This window comes from Mesoplodon bidens, assembly GCF_964165515.1.
Source record: "Mesoplodon bidens genome assembly, chromosome: 10".
Taxonomy (NCBI): Eukaryota; Metazoa; Chordata; class Mammalia; order Artiodactyla; family Ziphiidae; genus Mesoplodon; species Mesoplodon bidens.
This window is the reverse complement of record NC_138172.1, coordinates 7684905-7706964: the sequence shown is the minus strand read 5'-3', so window position 1 is coordinate 7706964 and position 22060 is coordinate 7684905. Positions and strand designations below refer to the sequence as shown.

At 50.9% G+C, this 22060-nt stretch overlaps 2 protein-coding genes across 17 annotated transcripts; one reads left to right on the top strand and one right to left on the bottom strand.

The window, feature by feature from the left end:
* The first annotated feature begins 294 nt into the window (after positions 1–294).
* Positions 295–20539, top strand: OGG1 (8-oxoguanine DNA glycosylase). Of its 10 annotated transcripts, none has more exons than XM_081245066.1 (7): positions 295–670; positions 992–1239; positions 1806–1985; positions 3433–3614; positions 5422–5566; positions 5702–5751; positions 6008–6214. In XM_081245066.1, exons 1-7 carry the CDS (start codon positions 534–536, stop codon positions 6095–6097), a joined length of 1032 nt encoding a protein of 343 aa, XP_081101192.1. In that variant the 5' UTR covers positions 295–533; the 3' UTR covers positions 6098–6214. The 10 variants fall into 10 exon arrangements, 6 of the variants coding, with proteins under 6 accessions (XP_081101192.1, XP_081101191.1, XP_081101190.1 ...); XM_081245065.1 differs by having other exon boundaries at positions 5990–6214; XM_081245064.1 differs by having other exon boundaries at positions 5657–5751.
* CAMK1 (calcium/calmodulin dependent protein kinase I) lies at positions 6280–17285 on the bottom strand. Of its 7 annotated transcripts, none has more exons than XM_081245051.1 (12): positions 16987–17281; positions 14818–14932; positions 12385–12516; positions 11089–11163; positions 10843–10981; positions 9885–10131; positions 9717–9792; positions 8911–9023; positions 8262–8340; positions 8078–8165; positions 6657–6774; positions 6280–6548 (listed from the first exon to the last, which is right to left on the bottom strand). In XM_081245051.1, the coding sequence occupies exons 2-12, from the start codon at positions 14898–14900 to the stop codon at positions 6466–6468; spliced, it is 1233 nt and encodes a 410-aa protein (XP_081101177.1). In that variant the 5' UTR covers positions 14901–14932; positions 16987–17281; the 3' UTR covers positions 6280–6465. The 7 variants fall into 7 exon arrangements, 6 of the variants coding, with proteins under 6 accessions (XP_081101177.1, XP_081101180.1, XP_081101178.1 ...); XM_081245054.1 differs by having other exon boundaries at positions 9885–10011; positions 16987–17278; XM_081245052.1 differs by lacking the exon at positions 16987–17281 and adding an exon at positions 16768–16895.
* Positions 20540–22060: the final 1521 nt, after the last annotated feature.

Here is a 22060-nt window from a genome sequence, read left to right as displayed (position 1 = left end):
CCCTGGGCGGGCCGCTAGCCCAGCGCGCGCCAACCACGGCGGCGCCACGGAAAGGCCCGCCCACCCGCCGCCACGCCCGATTCTCATTGGCGACTATTAACTCTCCGTGGATTGGCTACCTCTGGATCCAATTAGCCGGGCTTGAACCGTACTTCCGGTGAGAGAGGTCGACCCCGGAGAAAGCTGAAGAGAGCGCTTGCGCGCGCTTCTCAAAGTCGCGGCAGCTCTTTGGGACAGTGGGGACTGTGGTGCGCGCCCAGAGGCTCTGGAGGGCGGGGGAGGATACGTAAGGAGGAAGGACGGGAGTGTCGGGACAGAGTGGGACGGACGGAGCGTTGGCGGACCGCAAGGAGTGGGGCCTGTGGGGAGTGGAGAAATTAAATAAAACTGGGTGGGCCTTAAATAATCAAATTAAGAGGCTAGGATTTGGTGGGCGAGGCCTAAAGGGGCGTGACCTTTGGGGCGGGGTCTCTGCGGAGCATAGAGCTGCTTTGAGTCGGCGGGGGCATCATGGGGCGGAGCCTGACGTGGAAATGGTAGCCGGCTCCCTTCTGCAGCGTAGCATGAGACATCGCACTCTAGCCTCCGTCCCGGCCCTGTGGGCCTCCATCCCCTGTCCACGCTCTGAGCTGCGCCTGGACCTGGTTCTGGCTTCTGGACAGTCATTCCGGTGAGTGACCCTAGCTCCTGGCTCCTCGGCACGGCAGATCCTGGGGTGCATTGGGGGTGATGGAAGAAACTTCATAGTACAAAACAGGAGACTGAGGCACGGGTGGTGACCCTGTTACCTGCCTTATAAAGTGGAGGTGAGGTAATAAGCCTGCGCAGTGTTGTTGCGAGGATTACGTGATATAATTGATGTAAAAGAAAGCACTTTTACTTTGCAATTTGAAAGTCAGTTTTGTATATGGAGCAGTTATAAGATGGGAGGGCCCCAAAGGGTGCAGGAAGGGAAACTGAGTGCTAGGGCTGCCCTGTGCCTGGGGGTCAGGTGGAGGGAGCAAAGCCCTGCGCACTGGAGTGGCGTGCTGGCCGACCAGGTATGGACACTGACCCAGACTGAGGAGCATCTTTACTGCACTGTGTACCGAGGGGATAAGGGCCGGGTTGGCAGGCCCACACTGGAAGAGCTAAAGGCCGTGCGACAGTACTTCCAGCTGGATGTCAGCCTTGCTCAGCTGTATCACCACTGGAGTTCTGTGGACCCCCGCTTTCAAGAGGTGGCTCAGAAATTCCAAGGTGAGTACAGAGCCTGAGGCAGGGGTTGGGGTGCTTGTGATTTGGTTAAGTTACTCGGTTTCACCATCTGTAAAATGGGGATTATATCCACCTCATAGGATTTTATGAGGATTAAAGAAACTAAGACATGTAAAGTACTTAGAATAGTGCCTGACACATAGTAATTGTTATTACTGTTATTATTGTCCTGCTGACCACCATAGTGGAGTGACAAGGATATTGAGCCAAATCCTGGCTGTGTGATCTGGGGCTGGTGACATCATTCATTCTGTACATGTTTACAGAGCATCAGCTGTGCGACTGGGGATACCACAGTGAACAAAACAGAAACAAATCCCCACCCTCATAGTGCTTACATTGTGGCTTCTTCATCTGTGGAATGGGATGATAACCCAGACCTCACAAGATGCTATGAGGAATGAGAGCTCTGGTGTTGCTTTCTCTAACAGTGCTGTCCCTCATTCCCCTGGGATACCCCGGTGCCTTGGTACCTAGAATCTGACGGTGAGAAGAGACCACTCCCAATAACAGGTGATTCCTGGTCCCCCTGCCTTTCTGGTCCCCAGGTGTGCGACTCCTGCAGCAGGACCCCATCGAGTGCCTCTTCTCCTTCATCTGTTCCTCCAACAACAACATTGCCCGCATCACTGGCATGGTGGAGCGGCTCTGCCAGACCTTCGGACCTCGGCTCCTCCAGCTTGATGATGTCACCTACCATGGTTTCCCCAGCTTGCAGGCCCTGGCTGGTGAGTAGGTGGGTCCTTGCCTCCGGGCCTTCCAGCAGCTTTCAGGGTCTGTTCAGTTCTCCCCTGGTGCCCTTCTCCCATCTCAGAGCTTCCTGCCTTTCTAAATACTGCCCTCATCCAGAACCACCCTGCCTGGTCTGATCAGCCCCGGTTACACCTCATCTTCCTTATCTGTCCCTGAAATGTCAGCACCTCACTAGTCTGGGCTTTTTGCCCCATGGGTTCAGTGGCTCATCAGAAGACATCTGTATACAGTGTACAGTAATTTGGGCTTAAGAGCACGCATTCTACAGACAGCCTGCCTGGGTCAGAATCTCAGCTCTGGCACGTGACTTCTACGTATATGACCTTGAGCACATTATTTAGCCTCTGTGTGCCTCAGTTTTTTAATCCATTGAATGGGATAAGAATAGCACCTACCTATCAGAGTTGTCATGAGGGTTGAGTAAAGGAATACACATACTGCACCTAGCACAGTCTTTGGTTTATGGGACGTAAACAGAAAATTCAATTTGTTATCTCTGCAATGAATCCAACAATTCTGCAACCAGAAACACATGTGTTCTTCACGGCAGCCCTGTGAGGCAAGTATTTTACAGAGGCAAGTATATCAGTTGGCAGATGTGAGAACCAAGCTAGAGAAAGTGCTTGGTGACTGCATAGCAAGGAGACAGCCCCCTCTGAAGAAAACAATGTTTTAGGTGCTTAGAAACCCAATCTTGGGTCTTAGCTCCCAGCTTAGTAGTCATAAGACCTCAAGAAATTCGTTCACCTCTCCAAGCTTCTCTTAACTTGTTTGTGGAATGGGAATAACAATCTCTATCCAGAAGGGTTTGAGGGATGGATAAAGCAATCATGAGGTAGGTAGTGTAATGGGCTAAGAGCACAGGCTTGGTGTCCCAGACCTCAGTGCAAGGTCCCATCTCTACCATGTCCTTTCTTGAGCAAGTTACTTAACCTCTTCTAAGCCTTCATTTTCTCCATCCATAAAGTGGGTAGAACAATAATATTGTCATCAGGGTCCTTGAGAAAAGTAAGCATGATAATGTACCTAAAGCACTTTGCCCATGCATGATACCCAGCACTTGAAAATAGAAGCTGTTGCTGTTATTATGACTTTTATTTTAGATCATGAATGTGAACACCCTTTGGAAAGGTTAAGGAACTTAACTGGGGAGTTCCTCCAGGGCAGCAAGTCCTTCTCAGTCCCTGCTGCAGTGCACAGCACATAGTCAGTGCTCAGAGAACATTTGTGGAGGGGCAGAACCCAGGCCTTAACCCTTTCCTTTGTACATGCAGGTGTCCTGGGGTCTCCCAGAGGGTGGCAAGTTAGGAGAGGGGTGCTTAGGGAAAGCATTCCTGTGGGGTGCAGGGCTCACACACTAGCCTGATGACAGGAAGGATATGATAATGCCTGACCCCTGATCCCCTCCCCACCACCCCACAGGGCCACAGGTGGAGGCTCAGCTCAGGAAGTTGGGCCTGGGGTATCGTGCCCGCTATGTGAGTGCCAGTGCCCAAGCCATCCTGGAAGAACGGGGTGGACTTCCCTGGCTGCAGCAGCTGCGCAAGGCCCCCTACGAGGAGGCCCATAAGGCCCTCTGCACCCTGCCTGGGGTAGGCACCAAGGTAAGGCCCCAGGGGGGTAGGAGCTGCCCTCACCACCCATGCACAGATTAGCGGAGGAGGAGAGAAGGCAGGCCTGAGAGTTGGGTGCTTGGATGCGGGCTTCTCTTCTGGAGGCAGAGTGGGAAGGAGAAAGGATACCAGCAGATGTTTTATTAGAGAAATACAGAATGCAGAAAGTGTATAAAAGACATTGCTCTTTGAATGCATTTTTAGAAAAACCATTTGTTCAGGTACATATATACACTGCTATATGCAGAAATTTCCAGAAGGAATCACAGGGAACTTAATAGTGGTTACCTTTGGGAAGACAAATGAAAAGATGTTTCCACTTTTCATTTTGTTCTTCTCTTAAAATTATATGTACTTATAGAACTTCTTGTTTAATATCAACAGTGTTAGCTATCAGAAAGATGGTTGGGAATTTGGCATTTATTCTTTTCTTTTTTATATTTCTCTGTACTTTAAAAATGAACTTTTGTTTAAAGAACTCTTTAATGGGCTCTGAACTCCAGCCTAACATTAAATATTGGTTCTGCGTCTGCCTAGCTGTGTAACTTTGGCCAAGTCATTTCACCTTTCAGAACCTCAGTTTTCTTGTCTGCGAAACAAGACAAGGGGCTTCCCTGGTGGCGCAGTGGTTTAGAATCCGCCTGCCAATACAGGAGGCACGGGTTCGAGCCCTGGTCCGGGAGGATCCTACATGCTACGGAGCAACTAAGCCCTGGGGCCACAGCTGCTGAGCTTACGCTCTGGATCCCACGAGTCTCAACTGCTGAGCCCGCGTGCCACAACTACTGAAGCCCGTGCACCTAGAGCCCATGGTTCACAACAAGAGAAGCCACAGCAATAAGCCTGTGCACCACAACGAGGAGGGGCCCCCACTCACCGCAACTAGAGAAAAGCCCGCGCGAAGCAACGAAGACCCAATGCAGCCAAAAATAAATAAATAAATAAATTTATTAAAAAAAGAGAGAACCTGACACACATAAGATGTTCACCCAGTAGCACTCTCATCACGGCTCTTTTTTATTTTTACTTATATATATATATATATATATATATATATATATATATATTTTTTTTTTTTTTTTTTTTTTTTTTTTTTGCAGTACGTGGGCCTCTCACTGTTGTGGCCTCTCCCACTGCAGAGCACAGGCTCCAGATGTGCAGGCTCAGTGGCCATGGCTCACGGGCCCAGCCACTCCGCGGCATGTGGGATCTTCCCGGACCGGGGCACGAACCCGTGCCTCCTACATCAGCAGGCGGACTCTCAACCACTGCGCCACCAGGGAAGCCCTATATTTTTTTTTTAAAGAATTTCTTAATACCAGGAGCTATTTCTTTTTTAAATTAATTAATTTATTTATTTTTGGCTGCATTGGGTCCACGCAGGCTTTCTCTAGTTGCGGTGAGCAGGGGCTACTCTTCATTGCAATACGTGGGCTTCTCAATTGCAGTGGCTTCTCTTGTTGCGGAGCACAGGCTGTAGGTGCATGGGCTCAGTAGTTGTGGCTCGCGGGCTCTAGAGCGCAGGCTCAGTAGCTGTGGCGCACGGGCTTAGTTGCTCCGCGGCATGTGGGATCTTCCTGGACCAGGGCTTGAACGCATGTCCCCTGCATTGGCAGGCGGATTCTTAACCACTGTGCCACAAGGGAAGTCCACACAGCTGTTTTTTAAATTATTAATAGAATGTACAATCATAGTAAACTCAGAGTGGGGAAGGAAGCAGCTGGTTTTGGGGCTAAAAGCAGGTTGCTGGCTGGCCCCTGCCATTCCTCCTCTGTGGCTCACTCTGTGTCTGTCATAGGTGGCCGACTGCATCTGCTTGATGGCCCTAGACAAGCCCCAGGCTGTGCCCGTGGATGTCCACGTGTGGCAGATCGCTCAATGTGACTACAGCTGGCACCCCACCACCGCCAAGGGTCCGAGCCCCCAGGCCAACAAGGAACTGGGTAAGGAGAGAGTGGGATGTCGGGGCTGGCAGTGGGCTCAGGTGGTGGAAACTTCCCACACCTCCCCCTGCACCCCACGCTTGTGTATAGGGAGCAGGAGGGCCAATCAATGTCGCCTCACCACTTCTGGTTTAGGAAGCTTTTTCCGGAGCCTGTGGGGACCTTATGCTGGCTGGGCCCAAGCAGTGAGTGTACCTAGGCTTCCCATCCTCCTCCATTCCAGACCCCATAGGACTTCTCCCCAAGCCCTGACCCACTTTCTTCTACCCCACCACTGCCCCAGGTGACCCTAAAGGACTCTCCACCCACCCCAGCCCTGACTCCAGTGGACTCTCCTTGTCCTAGCCCTGCCCCCCATGAACCCTTCCGGCTCCCCACACTGCCCCCCCAGTCTTGACCCCAGTGTACCCTCTCTCCACTCAGACTCCTCCCCCCCACCAGGTGCTGTTCAGTGCTGACCTGCGCCAACCCCACCGAGCTCAGGAGCCACCAGCAAAACGCAGAAGGAGATGCCCAGGGCCAGAAGGCTAGGTGGGGGTGCTGGGCGGAGGGATTCCCCAAACACCCCTCCCCACCGTTCCCCCTTCTCACCCCCATCCAGTCTCACGTTGGAAAGGGGGCTCCCTGCAGCTACCTCAGGGGCCAGGCACCCTCAGATCAAGCAGTTTGCGCTCCAGTGTGGGATGGGAGTTGTCTGGGGAGACAGCGCTACCTGTGGTTTCAACCTCTTCCCTTTATTCTAAGAAGGAACAATAAAATAGAAACATTTGTATGGAAAATGCAGTGGAGGGGCTGTAGGGAAAGGGGTGCGGAGTGGGTGGAGCAGGGTAATTCCCCAGTTCAGGGAGGGAGGGGGAGCAGGCTGCCCCCAACCCCTCCTACACGGGGGATCCAGGCCCCTAGAGCTGGGGGGCCAGTGTGGGAGACAGTTCCGGGCCCGGCTCCACGCAGCAGTCTCGACAGCAGCAGCTGGCCACCGGCCCTACACGGGGAGAGAAAGCAGAGTTGGCCACAGGAGGAGACCCTGCGCCCTAGCCTGGGTGCCTCTCTGTGGACCACCCTTGCCCTTCCACAGAGCCCAGGGCCTCACCCCCAGCTGCTGGGGCCAGCAGCTCCCCATGGCTCGCCGTCTGTCCCTGCCCCTCCTGGGTGGTGCCCAGCTGTAGCTTCCTCATGTGCCGCACCACGGCCGTGGCATTGAAGGCTTGCTGTGGAGAGAGGCGGAAGAAGGGACTTTGGAGAGAGTGGGACATCACGGGGCAGGGTCTGGCGGTGGAATTCTCGCAGCAGTTCTGTTAGTTTTATTCAGGCGATATTGGTTGATCGCCTGAAACTCCTGAAACGTCTACAAGGCTTTAGTAAATTAGATTCAGTCATATCATACAGTAATACACACAGGCACATGTATAAAATGTATATATAGATAGACGTGCGTAACTTTTTATATATAATTAATTTATAGTCACATAATAGTAAACAATAATCTTCACGAATGTCTTTGAGGTGGGCACTATTACTGTCACCATTGTCAAAGGAGGAAGCTGAGGCACAGAGAGGTTAACTAACTTGCCCAGGTGTGTGTGTATCATTCTCTATTCAACCTATCCACTGAGATGTCCCTCAAATTTACCATGTCCCAAACCAAAATCATCCCCTAAAACAAGTTTCTGCCCCTGGGATCTCCATCTTAGTGACGGTACCGCCATCCACCTCGTCCCCAACCAAAATCTTGCGCCAGCCCTGGACATCTCTTCTCTCCCCCAATATCCATTCTACCATCACTTCTTGTCAGTTCTGCCTCCCAAACGACTGCTGGACCAACCAGTGTTCTCTGTTCACATTGCCACTGCTCTGGTCCAAGCCCTCACTGTCTCCTGATTGTGTCTCTGCCACGGCCCCCTGAAGGGTCTCCCAGCCTCCACTATGCCTTTCTGTATCTTGAGAGCCCTTTCTAATGGACAAGTTCCAGCTGAAAATCCTTCTGGGGCTCCTCAGCATCCTCAGGATCAAGTCATTGCTCCACTGTGGCACTCAAGCCCCTGAGCAGCCTGGCCCCTACCTGGATTTGCAGCCTGGGCTCCTGCCCCACAGCTCCTCCAGTCCAGCCAGGCTTAGCGCTTGCACTGCCCTGAATGGCTGCACTCTCACGTCTCCTGGCCCTTTGCACCCTGGTTCCGTCTGCCTCAGACATTATTCTGCTGTGTCCAGCTAATTCCTACTCGGCTATCATGTCTGACAGGTTTATGCCTCTTCCAGGACCTCGTAGCTTGGGTTCGATGTCTCCTTAAGAAGTATACACTGTTCTCCCGCTAGACTTGGAGGTCAGGGACCATCACTGGAATAGAGTAGGTGTCACAGAGCACTGAATGAATGAATGAGGTTCTTCAGTAAGCACCCCTGAGCATTTACATTGTGCCCCACGAGGTGCGAGCTGCTGTGTGAGCTGAGGGCTGGATGGGGCTGGGGAGGAGTCCTGGGGAGGCAGGGACCCAGGACTAAACGTGGGCTCACCTTCCACTTGCTCTTGGCAAAGTTCTTCTTGATCTGCTCGCTTACTGACTGGTGAATATTCTTATCTAGAGCCGTATCTCCTGCAATCCTAGAGCGGATGTGTGTGGAGGGCTGTCAGTGAAGGTAGAGGCAGGCCTGGGGGCCCCAGATCCCACCCCAGCCCGCAGCTTGTGGGAGCTCTCACCAGGGGTGCTGCAAGGCCTGTTCACAGGTGAACCTCTTCTCTGCATCCTTCTCCATCAAGTGCCGGATGAAGTCTTTGGCTGAATCCCCAAGATAAGAGCAAAGACAGCATGGTGGTGCCTGAGAATACCCCCAAGATAGAACCCACCCCTCAGGTCTGGCTGGCACCAAAGCCAGATCTGTCCATTCACCACCCCACCCCACCTGCACCCTTTTCTTGAAGCCCCCAGACCCACCCTAACTCTCCAGCTTTCTCCCTTAAGAATGACTTGTTCCTAGAGAAGATTGTGCTCAGTGTATTCACACTGATGTGTACATGATTGATAATGGCTTCACAGCTTTGCCTCCTAATTGGAGGCACAGGAGGACAGATAAAAACATGAATGGTGGTGTCTTAGGCATTAGGAAGTCAGTGGGGGGAGGTATTTTCTAAAATACTATGTTTGAAGACCGAATGAATGAAAGCCTACAGTTTCTCAGGCCAGGAGCCAGGCAAAGAGAAGCACCCAGGGTGGGTGTCTGGTCTCGAAGACAGCTCTTAGTCTGGGGCTGGGGAGTCTGGTGGAAGGAAGGCAGAGAGGAGACCCCCAAAGCAGATGAGGAAGGCACCGGAGGTAGGACCCAGGGGAAGAAAGCAAAGCCCCAAATACCGGAGTCAGAGATGTCGTCCCAATAAGGAGAGTCAAACTCGTACTCAGCCTTCAAAATCTGTTCAAAGAGTTTGGCATCATTCTCGTCATAGAAGGGGGGATAACCACAGAGCCTGGGCAAGGAGAAACTCATTCTCATTTCCATTTTCATTGTACCCACTGGCTCCGGGATGGAGCTTTGGGGCAGTCTCAGGGATCAGGCAGGACCCATGGGAAGGAGTTCCCCCTTTTACAAAAAGGGGAAATTTACCCCTCTCTGCCTTGCTCACTCCTGTCCAGCTACCCTGGCTTTCTGTTCCTTAACATGCCGCCATATGTCCTTCCTCAGGGCCTTTGCACTTGCTGTGCCCTCTGCCTAAACCATTCTCCCCCCACAACTCGAATGTCTGGCTCCCTCACTTCAGTCAGGATGCCACTCATGCCACCTCCTCAGAGAGGCTCCCTGACCTCCTATCTAAAATAGCATCCATCCCCATCTCCCTCCCCTGCTTGATTTTTCTTCTTAATATTTGTTACCACCTGCCATTATTTTATAGATTTACTTACTTATTTATTTTCTGTCTCCCTTACTAGCATGTCTGCTCCCTGAGGGCAGGCACCTTGTCTGTCTTATTCTCTGCTAAAGCCTCAGTGCTTGGCACAGTGCCAGAAACATAGTATCTGTTGAGTGAGGTAATATTAGTCATTAATTAGTAGATATAAATATGGACGGCAGGAAAGAAGAAATGGCAGAGAGGAGGAAGAGAGCAAAGTAGGAGAGAGGAGAACTCTGAAGCCACATCCCCAACGGCCAAGCCCCCACTCACAGGATATAGGCGATGACCCCAATGGACCAGCAATCCACTGCCTTGCTGTAGGGCTTCTGGGCCAGCACTTCAGGGGCTGTGGAGGGAAGGGGACATGGTGGTGACAAATCTGCCCGGCAGCTTTGGGTTCCTCCCCCGCCCACAGTCCCAGCCCACGGCCCTCCGCACCCACGTATCCTGGGGTCCCGCAGGCTGTGGAGAGCACGCTGCCGGGGTCTTCCATCTTAGAGAGGCCAAAGTCGGAGATCATGATCTTGGAGTCTTCATCCATGCTGTAGTACAGCAGATTCTCTGGCTTGGAAGATGGGAGGTGGGGGAAGAGGAGTGGGAGATGGCCAGAGGCCAGCAGGACCTTCTGCCTCCCCAAGCACCCCAGCGAGCCCCCCAAAAGCCACTGTGGCGTCACAACTGCCATCTTGGTTGGAGGCACAAGAAACTCAATTAAGTTCGAAGTTCCAAAAGGACAAGGGCCTCGGGGATATGGAAGGGAATTTCCTATAAACCTCGGGTGTATACTGTGACGCCCTAAAGAATTTCTGAGGAGCTCCCGTGCACCAGATCCTGTGCTGTGCTTGATTTCAATTTATCCTTACCACATCCCTGCTAGCCCACTCTGAATAATCCCACTTTACGGGGGGGAAACTGATGCCTTGAGAGGCAAAGTGACTTGCCTGAGAATCTACAGTTAGGGAGGGGAGTGGCAGGGAGAGAATTCAGACCCAGATCTGTTTCACCCCAGCACTCTTCTCCTAGAGCAGAATGAAATGTACTACAAAGCGTGAACCCCATCATTGTCTCTCTGAGGAGCAGGCTTTCAGGGGCTTCTGGCTTTCTTCTTTGTGTTTTGCTGTCCCATTCAAGTTTTCTACAAAGAGCAAGTGGGACTTTTATTATCAGAAAAAGACATAAGATGCGACTGGGATAAAATCACAGCACAGTTCACCTTTGTGTCCATTTGTGTGTCGGAGATGGAATGGGGAGGAAGCAGTTTAGGGCTTACCAGGTCAATTCTGCAGATGGGAAGGCAAGGCTCAGCAAGGGGGTGAGAGGTACCCAGGGTCTCAGTGAGGAGTTTGCAGAGGCCCCACCCCTGGTGCCCCAGCTCCCCACACACCCTCACACCCACCTTGAGGTCTCGGTGTACGATGCCCAGGTCGTGCAGGTACTTGACGGCATCCAGCACCTGGAAGATGAGGCGGCTGGCGTCCCGCTCTGTGTAGAAGCCTTTTTCCACAATTCGGTCAAACAGCTCCCCACCTGACACCCTGTAGCCAGGGACAGGGCAGTCTGGACAAGAGAACGGGAGGCAGAGAGGCCAGGGAGGGCGCAGCAGGGAGAGCTGTGAGGAAGTGGCAGAGGCAGGGCCACTCACAGCTGCATGATGAGATAGAGGTGTCCCCCACTTTCATAGATGTCATCCAGGGCTACAATGTTGGGGTGCTTGATCCTGAAAGGAGAAAGGAGGTGGTTCAGAGCTGAGGACAGTTCAGCCACCTCCCCAGCCTCATCGTGAAGAACCACCGCCTGCAAACCTGGGCAGGACGAGCCTAAGATCTGGGTCTCAAAGGGAAAAGCTGATTTACCATGATGTATCATAGTGTCATGGAAGGCAGGAGAGCCACAGGGGTTAACACTGGGCTCCGGCATCAGACAGACCTGGGTCCTCACCCTCCTCTGCCACGTGCTGTTCGCGGGCAAGTCTTCTCACCTCACAGTGCTGATCAGTATATGATTTTAACACTTGTCTGGGTTTATAAAGTTGTCAGCCTCCCCCACCAGAATGTCATCTCCACGAGACCAGCAGCTTTGTCTTGCTCACCACTGTTGCTCCACACCTGGTGCAGAGTGGGTGCTCACTCATATTCACTGAATTGGGGGTAACCTCTCCGGGCCTCAGTTTCTTCATCTATTATATGAAGCCAGTGATAGTACTTCCCTCCACGTGCTGGAGTGAGGATCATGTGAGGAAATGCAGGGAAGAATCGGCACAATGCCTGGCACACGGTAAACGCTCCAGAAAGGAACCAATGATGGTAATTGAGGGAAGATTTGGCTCTGCCACAAACTTGCTGTGTGACCTTGAGCAAGTCCTTTGTCCTCTCCGGGCCTCAGTCTTCCTGACCCAATAGTGGAAATGATTATTTCGTCCCTGCCCATGGTGGTTGGAAAGCTCAGGGGGGAGGCTGGAAGTGAAGATTCTATATGAGCTTTCCAGTGAGAACAGCAGGTTTTCCATCAGCATGAACAGTTCAGAGACCATTTGGTTGTTGAGTCAGGGCATCCGCAGATGGGCATTTTTCAACTTGCTGGGTGGTTTAATATGTGACAGGAACTTGTGGTAGGTCTAGAGATAACGTCAGTTGAGATACATGGGTTCGAGACGTGTTCAAGGATTGACCTTTAGATCTGATTGGACATTAAACCACTGTAAAGAAGCAATGGCATCTCAGTCACATCTGTCATGTTAGCTGTTGTGCCAGGCACTTGAAATAAAGGACCTCTAGTGCTCACCAAATCCCTACCAAGTGGAGATTATTACCCTGTGTTACAAATGAACAATTTGAGGCTCAGAGAGGTTAGATGATTTGCCCAAAGCAGAGATAGGAAGCGAATGGGAGGGGTCAAGGCAGGGTCAAGCCAGGGCAGGGACAGGATGTGGCTCACGTACTTGTGGAGGACAGCAATCTCATTCTGCATGCTACCCTCCTTGCCCTCCAGAGCCTTCTTGGCGATACATTTGATGGCCACCAGCTTCTGAGTCCTCTTATCTTCTGCCAGGATTACCTCCGAGAAGGCCCCTCTGCAGAGAGAGGGGATTCACGAGGTGGGGAACTCAGCTTCCCTCCAGCCTCTCCTCCATCCCCCTATGGGTTACGTGACCATCCCCAGACCAAGGAGATGGGATGAGCCTCCCTCCATCACTCATTCACCTCCCTAGTGCCAGAGGTGACCCAGCCTGGCCAATCAGAGTAGTCTATCCCCTGGCCACAGTAATTGGGTCCTGTGATATAAGCCAGGTTACTGGCACTTTGAGGATGAGGTGCTCTTTCCTGCTAAGCTGGTAAGATGTAAGCTTGGAGCTAATGGTGGTCATCTTTGCCACCACTTGGGGAGAGCCTGCTTGAGAATGAAGCCAACACAAAGGAAATCAGAGCTGAGAAACTGTCAAAGACAATTTCCTGATAACATCATGTGAGCCCCTGCATCCCATGCCTGAAGTTTACTCCCTAGGCTTTTTTTGTGTGTGTGATACGCGGGCCTCTCACTGTTGTGGCCTCTCTCATTGTGGAGCACAGGCTCCGGACGCGCAGGCTCAGCGGCCATGGCTCATGGGCCCAGCTGCTCCGCGGCATGTGGGATCTTCCCAGACCGGGGCACGAACCCATGTCCCCTGCATTGGCGGGTGGACTCTCAACCACTGTGCCACCAGGGAACCCTAGGCTTTTTATGTGCATGACTGATTCACTCCTTCTTCTGCAAAAGCCAATTTGAGTCATGGCTTATTTAACACCCTTTAGAACCATGAAGAACCATCAGCATCACCTGGGAACTTTTCAGAAGTGTGGAATCTCAGGCCCCACCCTAGACCTACTAAATCAGAATCTGCATTTTTAATTTTTATTATTTTATTTTTGGCTGTGTTGGATCTTTGTTGCTGCACGCGGGCTTTCTCTAGTTGCAGCGAGCGGGGGCTACCCTTTGTTGCAGTGCGCAGGCTTCTCATTGTGGTGGCTTCTCTTATTGAGCACGAGCTCTAGGCACGCAGGCTTCAGTAGTTGTGGCTCACGGGCTCTAGAGTGTAGGCTCAGTAGTTGTGGTGCACAGGCTTAGTTGCTCCGCAGCATGTGGGATCTTCCCGGACCAGGGCTCGAACCTGTGTCCCCTGCATTGGCAGGCGGATTCTTAACTACTGCGCCACCAGGAAAGCCCTAGAATCTGCATTTTAACAAGACTGTCAGGTGATGTGTATGCTCACTGAAGTTTGAGAAGCAATGCTTTCTAACAGGCTCTTAGAAAGGAACACATTCATTTTCACTAAAGTTCACTGATTAAGGAGGGTTTACTAGAGCATTCTTTCTAGGACGGTTTGCTTTCCCTGGGATAATAAGAAGTCATAAGTCAAAGAAAAGCATCTCTCGTGAAAGCTCAATCATCAGAATAACTAGTGACTGTGATAGCCTCATTGCTGGTTTCCAGTCTTGTCCCTCTCCAATTTACCTTCTATGCTGTGGCCAGAGTGACCATCCTGAATTGCAAATCTGCCACAAAGTCTTAAATGTCTTCTTATGGCTCATGGGATCAAGTCCAGCCTCCATAGCTTGGCTTTCAGGTCTTACATGACCTGTTCCTCTCTCTTCTCAGCCTCTTCTTCCACTCTTCCCCCAGCCTCTGATTAGAAGCTCCACTAGACTCCCTCTCCTTCCACACATAACATACCTCTGAACCTTTGCTGATGCTATTCCTTCTGCCTGGAATGCCTTCTCCCTCTGTGACAAGTACACTCCTACCCATCCCTACCCATCCTTTAGTCCCCAGCTCTAATACTCCCTTCTCCAGAAAGTTCTCCACACAGAAGCCACTGCTCTCTCTGGGCTCAACAAAGTCCTCATTCCCGAATTTAGCTAGAGCACAGCACACACCCTGTTGTCATTTTCTGTAGGTCTGTCTCCCTCACATGTTTGGGATCGACTTGGGAGATCAGGTTTGAGTTATTTCTGGATTCCCACCACTGAGAACAGAGCCACGCCCAGCTTCAGTTCTAAAACCTAGGCCAGAACCCCCAGTTCTTGGCAGCAAGTTTGAAAAACTGCCTCCTTCATTCCTCTTACTTTCTTTTCGTCACGGGAACCCAGAGCTGTGGCAAAAGCAGCCTCTGTTCCACCCACTGTCAGCCAGAAGTGAGAAGCCCAGGCCAGTCGGGCCATACAAGGCCACCATGGGGCCTGGGCAGTAGGAAACAGGAAGCAGTGATCAACTGGCTAGAGGAAGCACCACCCTGGACTCAGCCTCCCCAGACAGTCAGGCCCAGGGGTGAGGACCTTCCCAGCCCCACCCCCCAGCTCAGGGACAGCTCCCCCTTCTCTCCTGCCCTGAGACTCACGTTCCCAGAACATCACGGAAGTCGTAAATGTCCCCAATGTCCTCCGCCTGCTTCCAGCTGGGGCCTTCCACTGCCCCCGGCATGGCCCACTGCCCCCTGGCCACAGCCAGGGCTCCTGGGGAAGGGAATGGAAGGAAAAGACTCAGCAGGGCCCAGCCTTCTTCGTGGGAACTTACTGGGGGCCCCATTCAGCCTGCATTTATTCATTCCTTGATTCATTCATTTGACAAAATCATTCAACTTTCACTCATTCACAGGTCATTTGTTCATTCAGCAACATCCATGCATCATATCCTTAGGCCTAGAGGAAAATCCTTCAGGGTGGCAGCAAAATTCTTTATTCAACAAAGTCACTCATTCATTCGTTTATTCAGCTCACCTCCCAGTTTCTCCCTCTCTAAATCCAAACACTCAGGGGGACACTGACCTCTGGGAGGACAGCAGACAAGACCCCAGAGCAGCTTGTAGAAATGCACAGCCCCGGAGGATCCCCCGTCCCCAGAACCAGCGATGTCCCAGCCCCACCCTGGGAATTGCTGGGGTGTCTCCTCTCCCTCCTCCTTCTCCCTGCCAGTCGGAAATCAGGTTTCCGGCAGCCTGGGCTTCCAGCAATATCTCAGCCATGTTCTTAAATAGCTCCTTCTGCACTGTTACCACAGCAACAGCAGCCACAGCTGGAGCTCCCCGAACCTCCTGTTACCCCCCTCTCACTCCTGACTCCCCATCCGGGTCCCAGCAGCCTGAGAAATGGTCCCACCCAACCTGTCCCCTCCCGGCTTGATCTCACCCTGATCCAGCCTGTACTTTTCTCTGTTGAGACGTCTGTCTCAACCAGCAGTAGAGGGTGAGCATTCTCTCTCCATTTATCAGATGGAGAATTGGGAGACTGAGGTTGGCGATGGATAGGGTCTGTACCCAGATTTGCCCAATGACCCTAGCTGGGGCCCCAGCTAAGCTTGCTGAAGGTAAAGGCCTTGGTGGGGGCTTCAGCCAGACTAGGATCCATCTAGAGAACACAGCCTCTCAATCCCATCCCAGGCCCACAGAAAGTGAGGCCAAAAGAGAGACCAGTGTACTGTGTGACCTCAGGGAGAGCACTTTTCTTCTCTGTTTCTTCTGTGGGAAAATGAGGGGAAGGTGCCCTGACTAGAGCCCCTGGTGTGCGATCCCACTCTTTGGGTGGGACTTTGTTCCCAGGGGGGGTCTGGCCACCTATCCCAGGGGCAGAAACTTCTAGGAAAGGAGACTTGATGGTAAGCTCTAGAGGCAGAATTTTAAAACCCACCTGGAGGCCTGGCAAGTACAAACCTCACAGTTCCACACATGTGCCTACACCCAGATACACCACACCAAGACCCACCCACACCCCTGAACCCAAACACCTGCCCCCAGATCCAGCACACTCCATCTCCAGATGATACTCTGACATCTCATCATACATGTACACCCAGACATCAGCACACATGTCCAAACACACTTCCTCAGACACCTCCTCACACCCAGACATCCCTCCCACAGATCCCTCTCACACCCCAAAACACACATCCACATACACCTGGACGAGATGACATGCAGACAGGACAGACACACACCCCTCACCTGTATACCAGACATCCCAGATTCATTCACACCCTTCACCCTCCAGCTCCTATACACCCTAGAAGCTCTTAAACTCCAAATCCTCAAAACATCTAACTCCAAACATCCTCAGTACACAACTGTATACCCCCCAACTCTGACTTACTACCCTTTGAGCCAGATTCCAGCACACACAACACCTAGATGCACACACAACACCTAGATACACAATGTGCAGCCCAAACACTGATTCCCAGACATCCCCACCCATATGGATACCCTTACACACCAACATGCTGCACCTTCATATCAGATCCACTTGCCTGTGCTATGACATTCGCATACCCCAACACGGCCCCCACACGTCTTTACCTCCTAATGCCCAGTCTCCTCCTTCCTCTTTTACCCACTCAGTAAAGGCACCTGCTGGGCCTGGGGCATAGGTGGGGGAGAAAGGCCCAGCCCTGCCCCTGTAGAGTCCAGTACGCCCAGGCACCTCCTCCCATCTTTAGGGGGTGGTATCCAGCGGCTGAAGGGTCCCGCCGCCCTCCAGTGCCCAGGGTCGCGGGCGGGGCGGTTCCCGGGCTGTACCTCCGGCTGCCCAGCCGCGGGGCTGGCTGGGAGGCCCGAGTTGGCAGGTGCCGACCTCCGTCCGCCGTCCGCCGCTGCAGCGCGCTTGGCCCGCCCGCCCGCTCTCGCGCTGGGGCTCGATTCGGGCTCAGCTGGCTCCCTCCGCCCGGCCGCGGCTCTGACGTCAGAGGAGGAGGAGCCTGCGGCGGAGGGACTAGGGACTGGGAGGTGAGGATCCGCTCCGGGGCTAGGGAAGGGGCGCTGGGGGCGGGGGAACCCCTCAGTTCAGGTTGGAGCCTCCCTTGTAGTCTTTCCATCCTTCGTCTCCCGGCAGGGTCCCCGTTTCACAGAAGGAGCAAATGAGGCACAGAGAGATGAAGGGTTCAGAATCAGCAGTTGGTCAGAAGCAGAGTCGAATTCGAACCCAAGTCTGTCTGATGCCGGAAGCTGGCCATTTTCACCCTGTCTCTTGGAGTTTCTTTCAGACCAGTTCCTTGAGCTCCCTTGAGGTTGGACTCTGTCCTTCCTCCCCTCCCTCTCCCCTCACCTCCGCCCCGGGGAATTAGGCCCTGGGAAGGGCTTAGGAGACTGATGGGTGTGGAGGGATGGGGCCGTAGGGAAAGGACAAAGCAAGAGTAGGAGGCAGTGAAGAGAACTGAGGCAACCGTAGGGTGGGGGCCGCATTTGACAGGCGGGAAAACTAAAGTCCGAGGTCCCCCTCTGAGGCAGAGCTGCCGGGCAGAACAGGAGGGCGCCCAGAGAGCCTGGGGCGGGGAGGGACGGGGGAGGAGGGAGCGTTAAATCAGGGTCCTGGGGGAAGCCGGCCAAAGAGGACCACGTGACGGGGCAGGCGCCAGTGGCCGATGGCTCGGGGCCAGGTTGGGGAGGGAAAGCCCGAAAGTGCTCCGGGGAGCTAGGCAGGGGGCCAAGGGACCTGACTGACGTCCTCTTACGCAAGGCCTTCTTTGGGAAGGTGGCCCGGGGGCGGGAGGGGGGCAGCAACTCCCAGGAAGTAGGGGTGGGGCTGGATGGACTGAAGCCAGCCAGAGGAGGCTCGTTGCCGAGGACCCCAACTCCACCTCCATCATCACCCAGTGCTGGCCCCAACTCTTGAATTCCTGCATTTTCCAGGAAGATTGGGAAGGGACAATGCTTACCCCCAACTCAACTTCAACTGGCTTTTCCCTCTCTTATCTTCAGGACTGTGTCTGCCCATTTTACAGTGAGAAAGGAAGATGGCTAATGTTCCTAGAAAGGATTTTTTTAAAAAATAAATTTATTTTATTTATTTATTTTTGGCTGCGTTGGGTCTTCCTTGCTGCCCGCTGGCTTTCTATAGTTATGGCGAGAGTAGGTGGGCAGGCTTCAGTAGTTGTGGCACGTGGGCTCAGCAGTTGTGGCTCGTGGGCTCCAGAGCACAGGCTCACTAGTTGTGGCGCACAGACTTAGTTGCTCCGTGGCATGTGGGATCTTCCCGGCCCAGGGCTCAAACCCATGTCCCCTGCATTGACAGGCGGATTCTTAACCACTGCACCACCAGGGAAATCCCCCTAAAAAGGCTTTTGAGACTAACTTATCTGAGGCACACTCTGCCTTTCTGAGTCTCAGTTTCTTCATTGGGAATATGCGAATATCGATGACTGACTCAGAATTCTCCTGAGAATTCTATGAGACTGATGTATGTGAAATGCCTTGAATACCATTGGAATTAAAAATTTGACAGCTAGGGCTTCCCTGGTGGCGCAGTGGTTAAGAGTCTGCCTGCTGCTGCAGGGGACACGGGTTCGTGCCCCAGTCAGGAAAGATCCCACATACTGTGGAGCAGCTGGGCCCGTGAGCCATTACCGCTGAGCTTGCGCGTCCGGAGCCTATGCTCCGCAACGGGAGAAGACACAAAAAAAAAAAAAAAAAAAAAATTGACAGCTAAAATTTACTTTTACTGTAAACTGAGGCTCAGAGAACGGACCTGATTTGCCTGAGGATAGGGAGCTAAGGGGCAATTTCCCTCCCCTAAATCTCCTTGCCATTGGTTAGATTCTTTCACTTGTCAAGTAATAGAATCCCAATCTAAGCCAGCTTCACCAAAGAGGAACCTATGGCTCACAATAGCTGAGGCAAGATTGAAAGAGGAACACCATGGATCAGGGTGTGAGACTGGAATTGGAGACACAATACTTGGGAGGATTTGCTTTTTCTCATCTCTCCTTGTCTCGATTTTTCTTTACACTTCAGCTTCCTTTCCTCTGCAGACTGATCTCCTCTACCTGGCAGGAAGCATGGTGTGAGGCAGCCCCAACTTTCCACCTGAACCCAGCAAAAGAGGAGCTACACCCAGTTTCATGTATCAGCCTCAGGGAGAGACTCCGATGGGCTCTGCTGGAGTGACATGCCTATGCCTTTACCCCCAGAACTGTTGCCAGAGGAATAAGGTACTATACAGGGTAAGTGTGCTGTCATGGGCAGCCACACCAAAGTCACAGGGAATGAAGATGGCTATCTTGCCCAAAGGAAATAGCAGTGCTGGGCAGGCACAACTAATAAATCCATCCCAGCCGTGCTCCCATCAGTCAGAAAAAAAACAGCATTAATATGTTTTGGTACATATTCTTCCAGACTTTTTTTGATGTGTATACATATACACACTTCCTCCTATAGCCCCCACTTCCAGTGAGCATATTTCAAGGTACTGAAGCAAAAAGTCAAGGAAGGTCAAATATACGAAAAAAAAAAAAAGTAAAGGAAATAATCCTCTTCTCTCTTTTGTTATTAAAAAATGACAAAACAACTCAGACATCTCCATCAATTCTTTTATTATTTATTTATTTATTTATTTATTTGGCTGCACCAGGTCTTGGTTGAGGCATGTGGGATCTTTAGTTGCAGTGTGCAGGATCTTTAGTTGTGGCATGCAAGCTCTTAGTTACAGCATGTGGGATCTAGTTCCCTGACTAAGGATCAGACCTGGGCCCCCTTCATTGGGAGCTAGGAGTCTTAGCCACTGGACCAACAGGGAAGTCCCTCCATCAATTCTTAAATCCAACAGAAAATTAGCCATTAGATGAGTGAATGGTATTTTAAGATTAGAGAGAAATGGAAGAAATCACAAGGAAAATATGGACAGGTTTCTTTACAAACATAAAAACATTTTTTTTTTTTTTTTTTTTTTTTGCGGTACGCGGGCCTCTCACTGTTGTGGCCTCTCCCGTTGCGGAGCACAGGCTCCGGACGCGCAGGCTCAGCGGCCATGGCTCACGGGCCTAGCCGCTCCGCAGCATGTGGGATCTTCCCAGATCGGGGCACGAACCCACGTCCCCTGCATCGGCAGGCGGACTCTCAACCACTGCGCCACCAGGGAAGCCCAAAACATTCTTTTTTTAAATTGAAGTATAGTTGATTTACAATGTTGTGTTAATTTCGGCTGTACAGCAAAGTGATTCGCCTATACATATATATATGTATATGTATATATACACATTCTTTTTTTATATTCTTTTCTGTTATGGTTTATATATATATAAACCGTATATATAAACTGTATATACATATACGTATATATATGTATATATACACATTCTTTTTTTATCTTTTCCATTACGGTTTATCATAGGATACTAAATTTAATTCTCTGTGCTATACAGTAGGACCTTGAGTTTATCCATTCCATATGTAATAGCTTACATCTGCTAACCCCAGCCTCCACCCCATCCCTCCCCCAACCCCCTCCCTGTTGGCAACCACAAATCTGTCCTCTGTGTCTGTGAGTCTGTTTCTGCTTCGTAGATAGGTTCATTTCGTGTCATATTTTATCTTATTTATTTATTTATTTTTTGGCCATGCTGCACAGCTTGCGGGATCTTAGTTCCCCTACCAAGGATCGAACCTGAGCCATGGCAGTGAAAGTGCCAAATCCTAACCACTGGACCACCAGGGTGTTCCTTGTGTCATATTTTAGATTCCACACGTAAGTGATACCATATGGTTATTTGTCTTTCTCTGTCTGACTTGGTTCACTTAGTATGATAATCTCTAGTTGTACCCATGTTGCTGCAAATGACATTATTTCATTCTTTTTTGTGGCTGAGTAGTAGTCCATTGTATATAGGTACCCCATTTTCTTTATCCAGTCATCTGTAGAAGGACATTTAGGTTATTTCCATGTCTTGGCTATTGTGAATAGTGCTGCAGTGAACATAGGGGTGCCTGTATCTTTTTGGATTAGAGTTTTGTCTGGATACATGCTCAGGAGTGGGATTGCTGGATTATATGGTAGCTCTATTTTTAGTTTTCTGAAGAACCTCCATTCTGTTCTCCATAGTGGCTGCACCAACTTACATTCCCACCAACAGTGTAGGAGGGTTCCCTTTCCTCCACACCCTCTCCAGCATTTGTTATTTGTAGCGTTTTAATGATAGCCATTCTGACCAGTGTGAGGTGGTGCCTCATTGTAATTTTGATTTGTATTTCACTAATAATGATGTTGAACCTCTTTTCATGTGCCTATTGGCCATTTATATTTCTTCTTTGGAGAAATGTCTATTTAGGTCTTCTGCTCATTTTTCGATTGGGTTGTTTGTTTTTTTGTTTTTGAGTTGTATAAGCTGTTCGTATATTTTGGAAATTAAGCCCTTGTCTGTTGCATCACAAACATAAAAACATTCTTAACTTCTGTTTTTGGAAACAAACAAAAAACAAAAAACAAAAAACAAAACCCTACCTTATTCCAAAATCATAACTAACAGTAAAAGGCAAACTTCAGACTGGGGAAATGTTTTACAGACAATGCGTTAATATTTCCATTATGTAAAGAACATAAAATTGATAATAGACTAAGAACCCAATAAATGGTCAAAGGAGACAGATGAAACACAATGAACATGAAACATTCTCTACCTCACAAGTAGTTAAGGAAGTACAAACTAAAAGAAGCCATTTATACCCTCTCAAATATAAAGTTTTAAAAAACTGGTAACCCCAAAAGCTGGTGTTAGTGTGAGCAATGGATACTTCTACATTTCTGGTGGGAAGATGACTTGCTAAAAATCTTTCTTTTGGAAAGCAATTTGGCAGTGTGCATCAAAGGCTTAAATAATGTCCA

Excerpts from the sequence above, each read along its gene's own strand:
- CAMK1 (XM_081245051.1), bottom strand. The coding sequence starts at position 14,900 with ATGCCGGGGGCAGTGGAAGGCCCCAGCTGGAAGCAGGCGGAGGACATT. Across the intron at positions 9,024-9,716 it reads GGGGTCATCGCCTATATCCT|GCTCTGTGGTTATCCCCCCT; the intron begins GTGAGTGGGGGC and ends CTCCTTGCCCAG. Across the intron at positions 8,166-8,261 it reads CAGGCCTTGCAGCACCCCTG|GATTGCAGGAGATACGGCTC; the intron begins GTGAGAGCTCCC and ends CATCCGCTCTAG.
- OGG1 (XM_081245062.1), top strand. The coding sequence starts at position 534 with ATGGTAGCCGGCTCCCTTCTGCAGCGTAGCATGAGACATCGCACTCTA. Across the intron at positions 1,240-1,805 it reads GGTGGCTCAGAAATTCCAAG|GTGTGCGACTCCTGCAGCAG; the intron begins GTGAGTACAGAG and ends TCTGGTCCCCAG. Across the intron at positions 3,615-5,421 it reads TGCCTGGGGTAGGCACCAAG|GTGGCCGACTGCATCTGCTT; the intron begins GTAAGGCCCCAG and ends TGTCTGTCATAG.